The 18811-nt window shown below is 33.3% G+C and overlaps 2 protein-coding genes across 2 annotated transcripts; both read right to left on the bottom strand.

Annotated features, from left to right (window-relative positions):
• Window positions 1-30: 30 nt before the first annotated feature.
• Window positions 31-9632, bottom strand: LOC104111116 (small GTPase LIP1). The gene is made up of 7 exons (XM_070175215.1): window positions 9086-9632; window positions 3540-3631; window positions 3300-3441; window positions 2536-2840; window positions 1030-1083; window positions 816-946; window positions 31-460 (listed from the first exon to the last, which is right to left on the bottom strand). Exons 1-7 carry the CDS (start codon window positions 9177-9179, stop codon window positions 271-273), a joined length of 1008 nt encoding a protein of 335 aa, XP_070031316.1. The 5' UTR covers window positions 9180-9632; the 3' UTR covers window positions 31-270.
• A 2587-nt stretch (window positions 9633-12219) lies between these two features.
• LOC104119396 (probable WRKY transcription factor 51) lies at window positions 12220-17846 on the bottom strand. Its single transcript, XM_009630884.3, has 3 exons — window positions 17566-17846; window positions 17334-17483; window positions 12220-12590 (listed from the first exon to the last, which is right to left on the bottom strand). Exons 1-3 carry the CDS (start codon window positions 17781-17783, stop codon window positions 12407-12409), a joined length of 552 nt encoding a protein of 183 aa, XP_009629179.1. The 5' UTR covers window positions 17784-17846; the 3' UTR covers window positions 12220-12406.
• Between the last annotated feature and the right edge of the window lie 965 nt (window positions 17847-18811).

The raw sequence follows: 18811 nt of genomic DNA on the forward strand, positions 1-18811 counted from the left end.
ACGGAGAGTGGGACATTATGTCATAGCAAATTTAACTAAACTGATACACCCCTTTCTTATAAAAATAAAAATGATGCACGCTGCATCAAAGATATTTGTATTATAAGCCTTTCAACTTTACCCTACATATTTCAAGAACCTCACAATGAGTCAAAAGAATGAATTGGAACATTTTACAAGACATGCTTTTCACAGAGCTGGCTGTTCTGTCTTGAAAATCTGCACCATTACATGAAAAATATAAAAATAACAGGAAAAAAAGAAAGATCATCAGACGTTAATATCTGAACGCTTAGATCTGGCACTGCTGATTTCTTGGTTGCTCGTAAAGGCAAATCTGGGGATGTTATAGTTGTCAGGTGTAGACATAGGCTGCTGTGGGTAAAGCGTGGGAGGCGGTGTGAGATTGCGTTGAGCTGGTAAAGGAGGGAGTGCATTGTACTTGTATTCGCCGATATAACTGCAACAAGCGGAAGAAATTATGAATATGATTTAAAGAACAGGTAACATAAGAGTTACTGAAAACAAGACCAGTAAGAAGACACCATTGTCACTGAATATGGTACTACTCTATAACATAAAAGTCTCTCCATCCCAATCACCACTATCGGAAGGTATCAACTATACGTCAAGTGTCAACAGAAGCCAAAAAGACCTTATTATCATTAAGACATGTAGATTTGCCCCACAATCCTTCATAGTTCACATTCAGTGACCATCAATCCGATAGTCGACTACAATAAATGGAAAGCTTTTTTCTACACGGATGAGACGCTTTAACAGCAACCAGTTTTCATCAAATTCAACAGGCATACCTTGAACTTTTACTTTTGTACAAGTGATCATCATCATTTGAGATTTCGCTCGATTGCTGCAGTGGTTTCGGAACTGGGGTAGACCAATGATTACCAGGTAGATCATCTGAGAAGTATCTCCTCCTGATTAACTGAAATAGAGAACCCAGCACTTCAATAATGTAAGATAGATTAAGTAAACCTCAGTTTAGATGCAAAGCAATAATATACAGACCATGCGGAAAAACTTCATGACAGCTTCTTTGTCATATCTTGCTCCCTTAGCGGCCTGCAATATTTCAAAAACATTACACTGTAAATCCATTGACACTTATTATTTAAATGAGATTAAACTTCTTATTCACCATTTTTGAAAGAAAATTATAAACTTACACCAATAAATAGCAACATGAAATAAACTCAACATTCGCCTTTGTCACAAAGACTTATTATCATGGGTGGAGATAGGGTGGCGGAAGGGGACCCCCCTTGCCGGAAATTACACTATATACAAGGTTAAAATTATTTTTTATGCATATATAGCAGATGTTGAATCCCCTTGACTTTCTCATGTATTTACTCCTTTATATTGAATCCCCTTATAGCAGATGCATGTTTAAAAATTTCGAGGAGAGTTGCTGGGGCAGGGGGGGCAAGGGCTAAAAAAAGCAACCGGAGTGTAGAGAAAGCATAGCTATCTTTCAATTTGAAAATAGGCCTGAATGCAAGCCATATCTAGCTTCTCTTCATGTTTACTATTATTATTCATTGGCAGGAAATAGAAGCTGCCTATTTCATAAGCTATCCATTAGAAAAAAAGCTAAAAGTTCCAAGCTTCAGACTACCCAATATGACAGTAGCTATTGTTCTTTTCTCCCTCTCTTTTAGGGGTCTGGTTGCAATCTAATGAAAAGACAGCTTATGATCAGTAAGACCAAAAAATGCTTTAATTTGCCAAACTCAAAAGACATGTCGACGAACAGCTTAGACCTACTAGAACGTCCTTTTTCTAATGAAACTGAGACATGTAACGACTTATACAGAAGCTTAGCCATGAAGAAGAAACAAAGTGATGGATCAAACAGGGATTTGCCAATTAATCTATCAACTACTCAAATCTAACTAGTTCCAAATCGATAATAAATGTATGATCAGAGAATCTCAAGTATGAAAAAACTATCCAAAAAAGGAGAAGGAAAACCAAGTGGAAGAAGGAAAAAGCATCCTGTCCCCTTGGTTCAGTTGACAGTTTATATAAGTCAACAATCTCTCAGCTTTTATAGTCTAAACTATATATATATAAACAAAAAAGAAAGATTATTCCTATTCAGTTACTAAGAAAGACTGTTGGTAGCTGGAAACCATTTTTCTTCTCTTCATACACAAGAAAATGCAAGCAGGGTAGAGCTCAAGAGAAGATTCGAGAATAGTGTAAGGTAATCTCCACAAGATTTACAAAAATGGGGAAAAAAAGAGTTTCAAACCTTTAAGCATGCACCTCAATAGACTGCTACCCTTACTAAGCACCTTTTACCCAACAAGAAGAAGATGAAAACTTAAATTGCTATGCCAATACAGACTTGGTTAAACAAGAGTGAGCACTGTGAGACCAAAACAACAAGCTTAAGCATCAGAATTTGTGTTGCCCGAGAGAATATTGTTTTTCTCAACAAACCAAGATGCATCACTCTTTAATAGTTTTCAAATATGAATCAATGCAATTTGTGTTAGACAAAATTACCGCAATAAGACCTCCACCACCAGGAAAACTCTCTGTCAATGGGATCTCTTCGCTTGAAGGAAGTAGACCTTGCTTCTCAACCCACTGGCGAGCCATATCAACAAGATTGCCACTGCTTCCTCTAGTGCCCTCTTTTGTAGCACTATCTGCTTTATTGCCAATGACAATGTAAGGAACAGGGAGACCACCAGGACCTCCTGAAGCTAGAGGAGCCGAGAATGTCCCTGCTGTTGCTATCTCTACAGCCCACTTCTGCAAGCTTGTTTTTGTCCTTCTTTGAGATAGATCATATACAAAGATAACACCTAAAGTAGAAATTAACAAATCTTACATATTAGATTTCGTCCGACTATCATCAGGATGAATAATTCTACAAAGTGATCTCTTCCCACCTCCGTAGAGAGAGATAGTATACAAAAGTAACGCCTAATGTGGAAATAAAAAGGATTTCATCCGACTATCATCAGAATGTATACTTCATGGAAAGAAAGTCGTCCACTGCCCTCTCCCAAATGAAGGAAAAATGTAAATATTAAAAAATTTGATGACAACAAACATGTGAAAACATCTCTGATTGAGTGATTTCTGCTAAAATAAACAAACATAATCAGATATCTAGCACATGTTCGTGCTTTAACCATCTTCTGATATTAACGATCAGGTATTTAGACACAGAGCCATCCAGAATAGATATCGTACATGTTTCCGCAAGAAGAAAATTTTAGGCAAAAAAAACAGTTTAAGAGATGAAGCTAGTTGCTCACCATTAATTTGTGAGTAGAACAGAGATCGGCAATCTTTATAACGATCATGTCCTGATATATCCCAAAGTTCAATAAAAAAATCTCTCTCAGCATCACCTTTTATGCTTGCTGATGAGCTACCAGAATTTCCATAGGTAGTGTGCTTTACAGAAGAAACAGGAATAAATTAGTTTTTATAGGACATGCATTCTCAGCACATTTTCATATTATAGGGAGAACAAAATTATCAGTGAGCCATACTTTTACTCCGACTGTACAGCCAATTGTTTGAGGAGGGCGAGCAATGGAAGAACCGTTGAGAATCAGATGAACAAGAGAAGTCTTCCCCACACCTACCAGAAAATATGAAGCAGAAAAAATGGTGAAACTAGGAGCTGAAAACAAGGAATCACTGGGTATAAATAAAAACAGAGAAACTAATATCCAGAACATCTTACAAAGTCTGAATATCAAGGGGAGAAAAGCTAATGCCAAACAAGAAAGACTTGAACACTTAATAAGAAGACTACATCAGAATGAACTTAGAGTATATAAATTGGAAAGTAAAACCTAGTGTATCCAAAGAAACATTGATTGAATGAAATACACAAAGGGCATTTGAAAATGATATCCAAAGATAGTGATACATTTTGGATCGGGCAACTAAACCTAGAAGATAATTATTAGAGCAAGTGAGGCTATTGTTTAGATTAAGGGTGTGTTTGGTCCCATTTTCTCATGTTTGGTTGGCACAAGTAGTTTGGAAAACATTTTCCCAATCAACTTATTTTCCTTTAATTGGGGGAAAATGTTTTCCCTAAAATTTGAAGGGAAAACATTTTCCTAAAAACAAAACGCGTGATCTGGCTTCTCTCTCCCCTCCCCACCCCATCACTGGTTCTCAAACCAGTTGATTAATTTCTCTCCCTTCTCTCATCTCGCTTCACTCCAATTTCTCTTTCTTCAGTCTCGCGTTTTAAGATCCTCCGCCATCGCACCAAAACGCCCAACTTGTTGTTTTCTCCGAGGTCGGAGACAAACGCTTTGGATCTGGAGATCAGGAAATGCTCTAAAATCTCCGTCAATTTCGCTCTTGGGCTCTTGATTTTAGGTAACGCACGTCCCCCTTTCCTGCGTTTGTTTTAAGGGTTTTAAACTTTTCTTCAATTCCTTCTGTTTTTGCTTGGTGAACTGATGAATAATAGTCTAATGCTCTGCCTGATATCCATTGCAATACAAAAGATTAATTCATGAGTTCAAATTTTCAATATTTAGAATCCTAAAATGTAATTTCTAACCTGAATATAGTCAAAATTGGTACATCTTCAGTTAGTTTGGTTTATCTAAGTATTCAGAACTTTTGGTAATTGTTCTTCATGTTGGGATTTGATAGAGTTTGTTTGTTCATGATCCACTTTCTTGTTGTTTTTGCTGCTCAATATTAATTTCTATATGATATGAGGTTCTATGTCCTCTTTTGTCTTTTAAGTTATGAAACAAAACAATGTAGTACTGGAAGTTAATGTTACCTATCAAAACACAAGTGTTGAACTTGGAAGCTTTTCTAGCTAGGATATTGTCGATCAAGAAGATAATATATGATTCAAGTTCAATGAAATTTTAGCAATGTGGCTTCACTCGCAACTTGGAAATTTGATTGTTGTGTGGTCAGAGGAGCTTATATGTTGTGCATAGTTTCATGAAAAGTAAAGGATCCATATGGACAATATCTACTAAAAACGAGAAACCTACATATTCTTATATCTTTTGGGTTGTTTGAGTGATTTACTGGTTCCAAGTTCGATTTCTTTTAGGCTCTCTTTAATGCTTTTATCAATCCATTTTTATGAGTAGAAGTTCTAAAGTTGGGTTGCAACAGATGGATTCGATTGAAAACGACGAAGATGATGCAATAATTGGAGCGGCAGCCATATCTATCTTAGATGCCGGGGCTGCAATTATTTTAGCCTACGAAAATCAAAGTAACATTCCTAGGGCACCTTATACCAATAAAGACCAAGAGAGGGAATTTTACATGAATAGTATTTTGAATGGAAGTACTGTTCATTGTGTAGGTCCGATAAGAATGAGCCAACCCGTACATTTTGAATTGTGTAATGCTCTTAGAAGAAATAATTTCTTGAGATCAACCAAAAATATGTCTGTGCAAGAACAAGTACTAATTTTCTTAGAAATTGTTGGTTTTAATGAACGGTTTCGCAAGATAGGGTCCCATTTTTATAGGTCGATTGAATCTGTTCATCGATGTTTCCACACTGTACTTCAAGCAATTTTGAAGCTCTATCCAACCCTTGTGAAATCACCGAATGATACTATCCAGTCGGAGATAAGGAACAACTATCGTTATTACCCTTGGTTTGCAGTGAGTAACATATAAAATATTAAGTTTTTAATTAATTTTGAATATTACTATATATTTTGAACACCTAGAGAAAGACGTGAAGAAGCTAGGGAATGGTCGTTGAAAAGAGATGCCATTGCTCATGCCATGTTTACAAACTATGATCGGAGGAGGAATAGATGAATATAATCTATCAAGAAACAGTTTTTTTTATAGTCATCTTGGTTTTAATTGTTTGTGTTTAATTGTTTATGTTTTCATATACTCTTATGTACAGTGACTTTACATTCTATATGATTTTGTTGTCCTATCTCTATTTATCTTAAATTTCATGTTTGAGATAGGAACTATAACAGCTAACAATGGTAAAAAAAGGAGATAAACAATTTAGGTGGACAAAACCAATGGAATATTTGATGTTGGAGATCCTAGCTGATGAAGTGAAGCAAAGGAATACATCAACTAATAAGTTTAAGGCCATATCATTCAATCGTGTTTCGAATGCCATTAAGCAACAACTAGGAATGGAGGAGTGTTCACCTAAGCATGTGGAGAATCATCTTAAAATACTAAGAAGCACATGAAATACAGTGCAACCTCTTCTCTAAACAAAAGTGGTCTTGGATGGGATGATAATTTGAAGATGATTACTGCTAGTCCTAGAGTTTATGCTTTCCACGTTCAGGTAAAATGTTTTCTTATATGTAATGTCATATGCAAAGGTGCCAAATTTGAATATGGTTCTAAAATTTTCCCTGACATTTTATTTGATTCTGTTGACTGCTAGATTCTGCAAATTCTATTTTTTGAGTTATTATGTCTTTTTCGTTTACATGGATTTTCCTGTTATTTTGTATGAGAAACTTTTGATTCTAGTATTAGCAGAATTAGCTCTTAAGTTAGAACTCATACTTTGATAAGTTGTTACTTCATTATGCATTAACCAGCCTATGTATTGTCGTTTCGATCTTAGAATGTATCTTTTAGAATTGTGTTATACTGCTGAAGATAACTGATAAAAGCTAATGCAAATGATTGTCAGAGCAATGCTCTGGGACATACATAAGGGAGAAGTAGTAGCTGAGTAAAGTGTGTTTCTTTTTTACCTTATCAAAAAAATAAAGTGTGTTTCTTTTCTCTTGAAATTGTCGTATGCGAGCGATGTAATATTCAATTATTTTCCGTGAACTCACTGAATTATTCACTTGTTTCTTATACTTTTTGCTTTGTCGTTGTATTATAGGCTCATCCTACTCATGAGAAGTTCGTTAACAAAAAGATCGAAATGTTTGAAGAAATGTCCCTCGTGTGTGGGAACAATCGAGCTAGGGGTGATTGTGCTAAGTCGCTTGATGATATAGGCTTGGATTGCAGTTCGGAGAAAGGTAATGATAATGACATTGAAGGGCCATCTAAGGAAAAAGATGTGCAAGATGTAGTAAGTGGAACTTCTCAAGCTAAAGCAAGTCGCAAACGAAGTCGTTCTTCTAATGTGCAAGATGTGGTCAGTGATATATCAACAAAGCTTGGAGAAGTGGCAGCGACAATCAGTAAAATAGCTGATAGTCGACTAGATATGACAAGATTGTACGAAGAAATTATGGCATTTGAGGGTTATGAAGAAGAGTTCTTAGGTGAAGCTTTTGATTATTTGGTGCAAAGTGACATGTTAGCTAAGGCATTCATGGCAAAAAATCAGAATCTACGCAAGGTTTGGCTGGAAAGATTCAAGCGACAACACTAAAATACACAAATGGGGTTGGAAGAACAAAGCTAGAATAGGAAGCAATTGTCATAGAAAGATATTTTGTTGCTTGTCCAATATGGTATGCCATACTTCTGTGATGGTTTTTCTCATGTCTACTTGCTTCTTGAGTACTCCTATACGGAGAATGGTTATTATGGAGTTGCTCATATTTCTTCTCTTTTATGTGTGTATGAGACGTTTATCATTGTTAGCCTGAATCTTATATGTTGCGAGAGGTTATATAATAAAAATATTGTTTTAGTGACTACAAAATTATTCCTGTTATGGGGTTGAGGTCTATTATTGAGGTTTATTAACAAAATGAGTATTTTCTTTTCATGTTGTAGAAATAGAACTTTCATTTTGTTTTAACAAATAAAAGAGTATTTTCTTTTCAGTTATGGAGCTCAAATTTTAACGTTCTTGTGTGAAAAAGTAAATCTAACATATTAGTTCCTTTGGTTTTATTAGAATTGATGAGAAGAATAATTGAATTCTTGAAAGAAAATAGCGTTGTGGAAACGTTGAGTAATTGTGGTGGGGGAGACTGGAGAGCACAAGAAACATAGGAACTGGGGGAGGGTTGGGGATGAGGAAAGTAGCATAGAAAATTATTTTCCTACAAAACATTGTCTGTTCTCTAACCAAACACTAGAAAACATTTTCCGAAAAAGTTTTTCACTCACCAACCAAACAAGGGAAAATAAGTGATAACACCGTTCATTTTCCGGGAAAACATTTTCACCCTAAGTGTTCAAATGAGCAATCTGATTGTACATCCTGTTTTCAAACTTGTATCAAAAGAAATTCATTTTACTCTTAATAATCATAATACAACAACAACAACATATCTAGTGTGGTCCCATAAGTGGTCACAATATCAAAAGAAATTCATTTTATTTTTTTCTTGATAAATATATCATCAGAAAAAAACTTCTATTTATCTATTCTTAATAATCAGCATTCTCATACACTTACACCATCACCAAACAACTCTTAAGAAGGTGTTCTATAAACTCTAACATATTAGGAATCATCTCACCACAGCTACGAACCAGACTGTACGATGATACTAAGACGTGGTCACAGATTAAATAGGTTGGATCAATCATTACAATATTTATCAAACAAATGTAACAGTATGCAGTACCCATATCCTCCAGATTTAGTAGGTTAAAAAATTTCTTGCAGTTATAAACAGTTTAGTGGCTCATCACCAACTTTTTAGTAACAATAGAGAACAGGAGCTCCCAGATTCTAAATAAACTCTTCATCATCTTGCATTGACCTAAATTTTCCGAATTGCGAGAAGTCCAAAAGAACTTATGTCTTTGTTTTTTTGGATAAAGGTGGCGTCCAGTCCGGTTGCTCATCTCGACTATTCCACCGGGTACCTGATAATCCCATTAGCACAGGTATAACCTCCTTCATTGACCTCTACGCCACACCCTTTAGCTCAACCCAAAAGCAATTATGTCTATAAATCAGAGACCTCATATTATTAGCATCTATTAGTTATCTCCGTTCCTGAAGCATTTCTGAATCTATGCAACTACTATATTTTACCACCAAACACCAAGCTACAGACTAGAAATCAAATTCAAGAAGATACATAACTAGTAAGATGCATAAGAAAACATAGCAAAATCATATAATCAAAAGATGAAAACTAAAAGCATTTAAATTTTAGCTAAATACCTGAATCTCCAACAACAAGCACCCTGACTTGTCCACAAGGTGGACCACCAATATGCTCTTTAGTCTCCCTTTCCCTTTCCCTCCAAAACATCATCTCCTCCTCCTCCAAAAACCCAAACCAAAAACCAACAGAATACAATCCAATAAAAAAAGAACAAATTTTGAAACCAACCCAAATCAGCTAATCAACTCAAGTACCATAAAACACAACCTGAATCTCCACAACAAACAACATTTGTTCAAGCCCATATCAATAGCAAATACTACCCACGAAATGCTTCAGTTTCAAGAACCCATCTCCCATAAGATTCAACACTGCACTGAATTAACCAAAAACGCAATAACAGTAGATCTATTAACAAATCTTGAAATGGGTGAATTTAACTAAGGTATATTTTTGCATTAAGAAAAAGAAAAGAAAACGAATAGGGGTTTTTGATTTTTCAGTATAGTAGTGATTGGAGTATAAATTTGTGAACTTTTTTTGAGTTAGATTCGTGTAGAGATCGAGCGAGGTTTGTTAATCAAACGCTATGAAAAGACAGTTTAGACGGTTGATGTGTCACCGACCAATGAATTAAAGCAAGACTCGTGGAAACCCAAAATGTTAGCTTCGGCCCAAACTAACAAAGACAATTTTGGGCCCAATAAGTGCTTCTCTTGAGCCCAACATAGATCTCCAAGAACGGTCCAACTATGTGTTCTTTTAAATCGATCCAATTTTGTCGAGTATTTTTGGGTTTTTAGTAGCCAACAACGTAAAAATTGCACGGGGCGCCCTATTTGGTCGCCCCCATTTAATTTATACCCACTTTTTAAATTTTTTTTAACTTGTACCCATTTTTTAAATAATTTCAGGCCTCTTTCTCCTCCTCCTTCTCCTCCTTCGTTTTCTGAATGTTGAAACTTGAGATATTGTTATGCGTTCTAGCCTGATGATTCATATATATATGCTTGTCCCATTATGTTCAGTTTGGTCTTATTCACAGTAACTTAACCTCTTAGATATTTTAGCTTTACAGGCACATTGATTTTTGGTTCTAATTTATCTGTAGTAACTTGTTTTCATGTCGAATATATTTTTTATTCTTTAATCTTTGAAATGAACAGCATCAATCGCTGCTAATCATGATCTATTAAATTCATTGTTGTTTAGAACTTCAGCTCTAATAATGCTTAAATTCAGCAAATATAAACAAAAACTCCAGCTCCTAGAATACTGAAGTTCAGCAATTACAAAACAAACTTCAGCTCCTAGAATGCTGAAGTTCATCAATTACAAAACAAAAATTTCAGCCAAAACATGCTGTAGTTTTATTAAACTGAAGTTTGTCATTGCACTATGAACTGAAATTTGTGTGATTGCCTTTGCAAGTCAGGCCAAACTTCAGGCAAAAATATCTGAAGTTTTGCTACACTTCAGGCAAAACATTCTGAAGTTCAAACTTCAGACATAAATTTTTGCTACTTCAGGCCCGTATGTCTGAAGTAACGCGAAAAGTGGGTACGCTTGTAATTTTTTTTTTACAAAGCGGGTATAAGTTAAAAGGTGACCCAAAAACTGGGTATAGATGCAAATGCCCCGCCAACAACCCAACCATTTAAACTAAAAAAAATGATATATGTGTAATATATGTATAAGAATGTATAATAAGAATTAAATTTATGTAAACTGACTAGAAAAAATAAATAGTGAATTCGACCGGCTATTTGTCTAAAGATCTCCTCTTTTTGCAAATACAAAATAAGAGGTTCAAGTAAGTGGTACTCGTGATTTCAGGTCTTCAAATATCACTTGATTGGAATTGTAAATTTTACTCTATTTAACTAACCATATTAGCGTTTTATTTCCTTTGTTTGAAACATGACAGTAATCCTTCGCTTAAGACATTGCTTTTCAATATAATTACTTTTAAACTATTATATTAGGTTGGTTTAATCTCACTTAACAGACTTCTAAAATGACAACAAGATATCAATCTCTTATTAGAGAGAGAGGAAAGCAAAAAAAGGAGTAATTGGACATACTTGAAGTGAAAATCTTAATATCTACGCTCTTCGACCTTAGCCTCTACTTAACATTAGAGCATTATCTACACTCTTCGACCTTAGCCTCTACTTAACATTAGAGCATTGGGATTAGTCATAAATTATAATCACAGTTTCATCGGAAAAAAACAGCTTAAATATTTAAATCCATGTGACACTTATTTCAAATAATTATAAAATTCATTAATTATTTAAGTTTTGCCATAAATATAGTCGAGCCCGCCATTCAGAGGGACGAACGCCTACATAACCTAGCCAAATCCGTAACTACTGTAGTGTCAAGTTAAGCAGTAATTACAGTTTCAAGTTTGGCTATGGTAATGAAGGAAATAGTTTTGGTATCACCCCAAAATGTAGTTCTCATGGCCCCTAGTGTAGGTGTTTCACCTTTTTACTTAAAATTTTTAAAAGAAAAAAGTCCTCAAACGAGCATAGTGTAACTCAAGTTTTGTAACAGCAATTTGCTTAATATAATATATCATTATCCCTTGTGGGAACATAGGTTCCTCCATCAAGTAAACCAAAGACTTAAGTAAAATAGAAAATTACGCGACACATCAAATATTTATACTGTATTTACCATTCGTAACTATACTTTCAGCAAATTTATCATTCATAGCTATATTTGAATCTTATAGCAAACCCATGAAATAAGAGATTAATTGTTTTGAACTGAAACAAGAGAGCAACAAACTCACGTAGCTCAGTTGGTTAGATTTCCTGTTTAGTTAGCGAAGGTCTTGAGTTTGACTCTCAACAAGAACATTTTATTTTTCTGTATTTTGCCTTAGTTGTATTCGTTGCACGAACAAATACAGTCGATGCATGTTGTATCATTTGTATACACCCCAGTATACAATCTATACAAGCTGTATCCATTGTTTATACCCTTATATTTCGCATTGGTTACAGTTGATACATATTGTATTCGTTGTACGAATAAATACAATTGCGTAAATGAATACAGTTGATACACGATGTATTCGTTACACGAACGAATACAGTTGCCACAAGTTGTATTCGTTGCACATTTGAATGCAAGTGATATAAGTTAATAACAATTGAATAGTAGTTACGAATCGTAATTAGGCAAATAATAGTTACTAAACTCTAAATTATAGTGGTTTATGAAAATTTCTCAAAATACAACTATAGAAATTGTTGGAAAGACACAAAGAGCTAAGACCATATCCCTATCAGGCCTAACACCAAATATTTGGATCAACTTAATTACAAACTTCATTTTTTTTTTGTCCAAAAAAAAAAAAAAATCTAAAGGCGAAGGTTATGAAGGCCAATATTTTTGGGAGGGAATTGTGTGTAGTGAAGCACATGAGAAGGGCTCTGGTGATTGTGAATTCCTTCATAGGTAGTGATGACATAGCTTGAGTCCTCATTGTCCCTTTCAACTCTTTTCTTCACATTGCATCCTCCACTTGAGCATTTGTAGTAATTCCTGTTTATGTCCATTAATTGCTCATTAATCAACTCAACTATACCTAATAATATTTTACACATGGTACAATCATAATATTTATTATCATATAGACAACTCTTACAGACACATACAAAGCTAAATTAGTTCAACTCTAAAAGAGTGAAATATGGACAATCTTTTTAGAATAAAAGAATGTTAAAATTTTCAAGAATTCAACAAGGTATATGAAAAAATTGCAACTACTTATATCAAACCACATATTCAATAACTAATGATGTAGCTGATTTTGTTTTTTTTTTTCTGTCAAAGAATTAGAGAGAATGGTCAGATGAAAGATTTTGAGTAGAAAAAGAAATAAATTTTCTAACCAAATAATAAAATTCAATATAAGGCTCTTATTAGCTTAGAAAATAAGAATATTCTAGTCGATATCAACAAAATGGTGTAGGACGTCTTTTTAATGGTGCACTAGTGCAATACATTACATTACAACAAAATAAGAAGATAAAATGGAGGGCATTCTATTGAATTCACTTCTTGTTAATCATACTTTCGCACTTTTGCAACTTTAACTGAAAAGTTAGGCCAGTTAACACCAATAAAGATAACAGCCACTGTTATTCTTCTTTTCTTTTTATGCTAATAATAGTGAGGCAAATGTCCTTTATGAGACCAATAAGAAAATGCAGTAAAATCTTTAATAATTATGGCACAGGTCCTATTTGTTGTGGTTCCAGTAAAATTCTTATAATACTCTGTTTTTTTTTTCTGGTGAAATCGTTTTTTTATTTTTTTATTTACATATTGTTCTGTTCGGTTGCTAAAATTAAATAAAAGGAAATGGGAGAAAATTCGCAAAATTTGGGCATAAGTCGCTTTTCGTCTACTTTTATTACTTGCTTCAATCAACATGCAAATACAATCTCCTTCTTAGTGGGCGTTTGGACATAAGAATTGTAAAAAAAAAAAAAAGTAAATTTTTTTTTCAAGTGAAAATGATATTTGGAAATTAGAGTTGTGTTTTGACATGAATATAATTTTGAGTTGTTTTTGAAGATTTGTGAGTAATTTGAGTGAAAATTTTGAAAAACAGCTTTTTGAAGTTTTTCAAAATTTCGAAAAATTCCAAAATGCATTTTCAATTGAAAATTAAAAATTTTATGAACAAACGCTGATTTCGGAAAAAAATATTTTTCTTTTTAAAAAAAAAAAAAAAATTTCTTATGTCCAAACAGACTCTTAGTTTCTTATGATTATTACCACATAAAGTTTATTCAATTTATTTTTAATTAAGTAACAAATAAAACAAAGAGGAATTTTACCCTATCACCACCACCACTAATTTCCTCCCCTCCTAGGGCCGCAGAGCTTCATGATACAAAGTAGTTCATTTGAATCCCCTCCCACGAAAAATTATATAATACAAACAAGATAAAAATTGCTTTTTATAATTTGTGCATGTACAAACATATAGTTGAATACCTTGACATAAGAAATAATTCTAGTAAGCGGTGTACAAATCGAACCGAAAAATCGCGTCAAACAGAAAAGTCAAACCAAACCAATTAAAAAATCCGACTAGGTTTGGTTTGGTATTGAGTAAAAAAACCCGAACCAAACCGACATATAAATATATAATTTTTTATATATAATTTTAAGACTTTATATAAAATTTTATTTAAAAGATGTCTAGAAATATTTGAGATCCTCTCGTGGGATATAATATTCAATAGAACTATAAAGTGCATTCATTTTTATTTACTTTAAATAATAGATTGTATCACTTTCTTATTATGTGTTATTGAAATGCGTCAATCATCTTTTTGTTCTTTCATATTCATATGTCAAGATTTATTATATGTTTTTCGAATTTGAAGTGGTATTTCGATAATCTAAAATTACATAGAACATATCATTATTTAGGTATCATATTGATTTTTTATGTTTAATTATTAAATTTGGTTAACCCTGAAAGCGTATATCAACCAAAAATTATTGGTAGACGACTAAGAAAATAAACTATTATGTGTTACTAAAAATAATTCTCCCGTAAGATCACTTTAATAGATCATATGTTTGTTATTTTTTTTTTAAATTTTTAGTAAACATATATTCACTTATCAAAATATTATCTATAACTTTAATAATGCAAGATTGAAATAATATTCATGCAACAAAAAAAATCTAAAAAATCCGAAAAATCCGACAAAACAGAACCAATCCAAACCGATATAATTGATTTGGTTTGATTTAGTTTTGATAAAATCCGAACCAACCCGGTCCAAGCACACCCCTAATTCTAGTCTAGTATAAATAGAAGTGGCTCTAAAAATTGTTAAGGTCGCAAAATTCCAAATATGGCACTTTTGTATTCTTATAAATTCCCCTAATTAGAATTTTTTGTTCTGCTACTGCCCTTAATGCAATAAACATATGCTTTAAGATAGATGTGAAGATAAAATTATATCAGTCTAAACCTCAGGGGCGGATCCATCTTGCGACCTACGGGTAGCTTTTGTCCAAACAGTATAAATGTGTGTTCGAAAAATTCATTAAATATCTATAATAATGTTTGAATGTGAATTCAATTACTATTAAAAATTTACTTACGGTTGTTGCACCAACCCATCAACGTTAAATAATGGATCCGCCTAACATGATTGGATGTTCAAGTTCCCTCTAATAATGGGTACCAAAGCAGAAACAAAAAGCACAACATTATCTTCTCTACTTGTCTACTGTCGGTTGTCCCTTTTCATTTCCCTCTCTTGTCCAAAGTATTTTTGCAACTTTGGCACAATTATATTCCATACCAAATTTTCTTTATCAAAAAGGTCACATTCATCACATATATATGGTCCTATCATAATCATCAGTATTTTAGCTGGTGTATGTGATATATGACATTGTTCTTAACTGTTTCTGCTTAGAGAAAGTATAGAAGCAACTCAATTTTGCCACAAATATTTTTAGTTGTAATCCCTTTCAGTCATTACACTGTTAATAAAGTTATTAAGAAGCTTTTCCCTTTTAATTAATGATGCTCCTATTAATTGTATCAACAACTATGGTATTTCTAGCACTATAAACCCTATGGGGATAAGATAACTGTTCTCATTGGATTAAATTATTGTAGTATTTCTAGCACTCGAAGCCCTACATTATGATTGCTATCATGAATTGATAGAAATAAACAGTGATAAAGAGAAGAGCCGAAACTATGAAGTTTATGAATTTTGAACTTGTCATTGGATACATAATTCATTTTAATAATTGGGTTCGTAAATTAATACATTGTCTGATAAAAAATTATTGAATTCATCCTAACTGTATGTAATATTGTAGCTCCGCCCCTCATAAAGGTCCCTATAGCTACAACTTGGGTTAGTTGACCACCTCCCAATGGGTACTAAAAATGTTAAAAACGAATTGACCGTTAGAAAAACTGGCTTACATTATTTAGACTATTTTTTATGTTTTACCTATTTCTAATTTTCCTGCTGAACCCGTTTCCCGTACTCTAGCTCTGCCCCGGAATGTATATCCATGTTATGTGTTGACGAGTCTAAAATGAAACGATGAGTGTAGGTTAAACCTAATGAAGCCCTTAATGGGAGGTTAAACTCTCCTTTGTCTTCTGCTCTTCTTCAACGTAATATTCTACAAGTGACTAAAAATTGTGTTGTACGTAGCTGCTTCATTGACCTCACCATCTTTAAAAATGGATTCAGAAAAAAGACCTAAACGTACATCAACCTGACATATATGGCTCAATCTCAAACTGGTACGTGAACTTAATTTCTCTTTCAAATTTATACATATTTTGTGTGTCATTAGTTATTATGTTTGATCGAGGTATTTATTGTGTTAAGAGTTAAGACTGCAAACTTTGTCCATTTCTAAATATCTTGTACTAGCTAGCATTTGGTAAATGATTGTCACATATATGGATCCGCCAAAACCAAATGGCTGCTAGCATTATAATTAGCATAATATAAGAGCACACCTGTACCTATAAAAGTAGAGCAATGTTTATCACGTGAATCCACTATACTTAACAGTGATCTGGAAAGCCATATGTTTGGACTATTCCACTCTTCACTTCTAATTTATTTTCTGGGGTGTAGATAAGATGGCTATTCTAATACTCAGCTTAATTTATATAAATTCTATGGAATAACTAGCATACATTATATTATAATGGCAAATGGATATGGAAGGTTTTAGGCTGCCCACCTTATATTTTTTTGGGTGCGGACCTTTTCCGAAACTTGCGTAAATATAATATGGGATTCTTCAAAAATCAAAATTGTCTTTTTTTTAGCAAGTGATAGGATATTATAATTATGTATATCTTAGTTCAATACTACCCTTCAATTATAGTGACATTAATAAGCCAATAAGGTCTAAGACACTTTGAGCATGCAATAACAATAATGATGATCTTATAATTATAGGAGAGAATAGAGATGGTGCGGATTTGGCGAAAGTTTAGGAGATGATATGATTATCTTCAAGAGAATACTTATAACTAAAAATGATACTTATATATAGTTCTCAAATTAACTTAGTTGAAATTGCCCCATTTTCTACCCTTTGATGTAACGAATAAGGAAAAAACACAATGAGAATCAAATAAATTTAAAAGCAAAATTATAGTTCTATAATCTCATAATGATAAGTAAGAGAATAAGAATAATACTTGTTCATGATTAAAAAATGGGCAATATTAATAATATAACTATTCTTATTGTTACTTACCTTGGATTTGGACGATTCTTGACCATCTTCTTGCCATACTTCCTCCATTTAAATCCATCATCCAAAACATCCAAGTCCGATTTAAATCTAAATGCAACCCTAGACTTTGCATCCACCTTGTTGTACTTCTTTACACCTTTTGTACATTTTCTGTTAAGAAAAAGACTCAAATAAGATTCATACTTAACATAATTTGAGCAATAAAATGCAACATATTTATCATAGGACTTGCATGTTATTAGCTGAACTTGGAGTGGGATTGGAATATGATCCACTGCTGGAAATACTTTGAACAAATTCAGATGTCATTTCATTTTGTAACAAAAAATCATCACTCAATTCGTCGACAGGAAAGAGATAATCGGAAAGTTCAAATTCCGGCGTCTCAATAAAATCAGTAGCTCCATAATTAGGGTTAGGATTAGGGTTTGAGTAATGAAAATTTTCCATTGTTGAAAGTAAAGGAGAGGAAATGCTATGAAAATGTTTGAAGGACTTGACGAGATGACTTTTCAAGACTTCTTTCTATTTATTTGCTCTTGCTTCCATTTCTTTATTATTTCTTTTTATTTTTATTTTTTTTCCTTGAGTAACTTTCCTAGATTCTTTCTTGGTGGGTACAAGGAAGGTGCTTTTGTTAACACGTGGAAACATTTTGTAGGTCGTAGTGATGTCATAGAAATGATATCACCTTAGTGAGGACTTATGTTTTGTTTGTAACGCCTCTGTCCACAAAAATATTTTCCCAGTTTCACTTATTAAAATAGCAGCATCTAATTTTATATATGCAGGAATAAAGAGAATTTTGCTGGATAGAAGCTTTCTCTTTTACCTTTTCTTTTCTTTTATTTTTCATACTCTTGCATTTATTTCTGATGATTGGGTGGCTAAGGTATTTTTGTGGTGATTGAGATAAGATAGGGTGTAAACTCTCTTTTCTAGTCTTATTTTAACATTTTCTAGAGATTAATATTCTCTTTGATTTGATTGTGTTTAGACTGATGACATAGTAGATTAATTAATTAGCAAATCTTATCGCGAATCTTCGCCATTTCACACAACTCTGCTTTTACATTTTTGATCCTTTACACATTAAGGTAGTTTAGTGGGGAGCAGATCCGCTTTAGTGAAATTGATTAATTAGTAACCTGTTTGATCAAAGTTCTCCAATTCTAATTTTTTTTTTCTTCAAAGTTGAAGTGTTTGGCCAAGCTTTTGGAAGAAAAACTGACAGAAAAAATAGCTTCTCTCCGAAAGTACTTTTTTGAAAGCACTTTTGAGAAAAACACTTAGAAGCAGTTTTTAAAAACTTGACCAAACACTAATTGCTGCTCAGAAGTGCTTTTCAAATTAATTAGCCAAACACAAAATGCTTCTCACCAAAAGTACTTTTGAGAAAAGCACTATTGAGAAAAAATACTTCTCAAAATAAGCTGAATTTTGCAGCTTGGCCAAACAGGCTATAAGTTTTGGTCAAG

Source organism: Nicotiana tomentosiformis, chromosome 5 (genome assembly GCF_000390325.3).
Source record: "Nicotiana tomentosiformis chromosome 5, ASM39032v3, whole genome shotgun sequence".
NCBI lineage: Eukaryota > Viridiplantae > Streptophyta > Magnoliopsida > Solanales > Solanaceae > Nicotiana > Nicotiana tomentosiformis.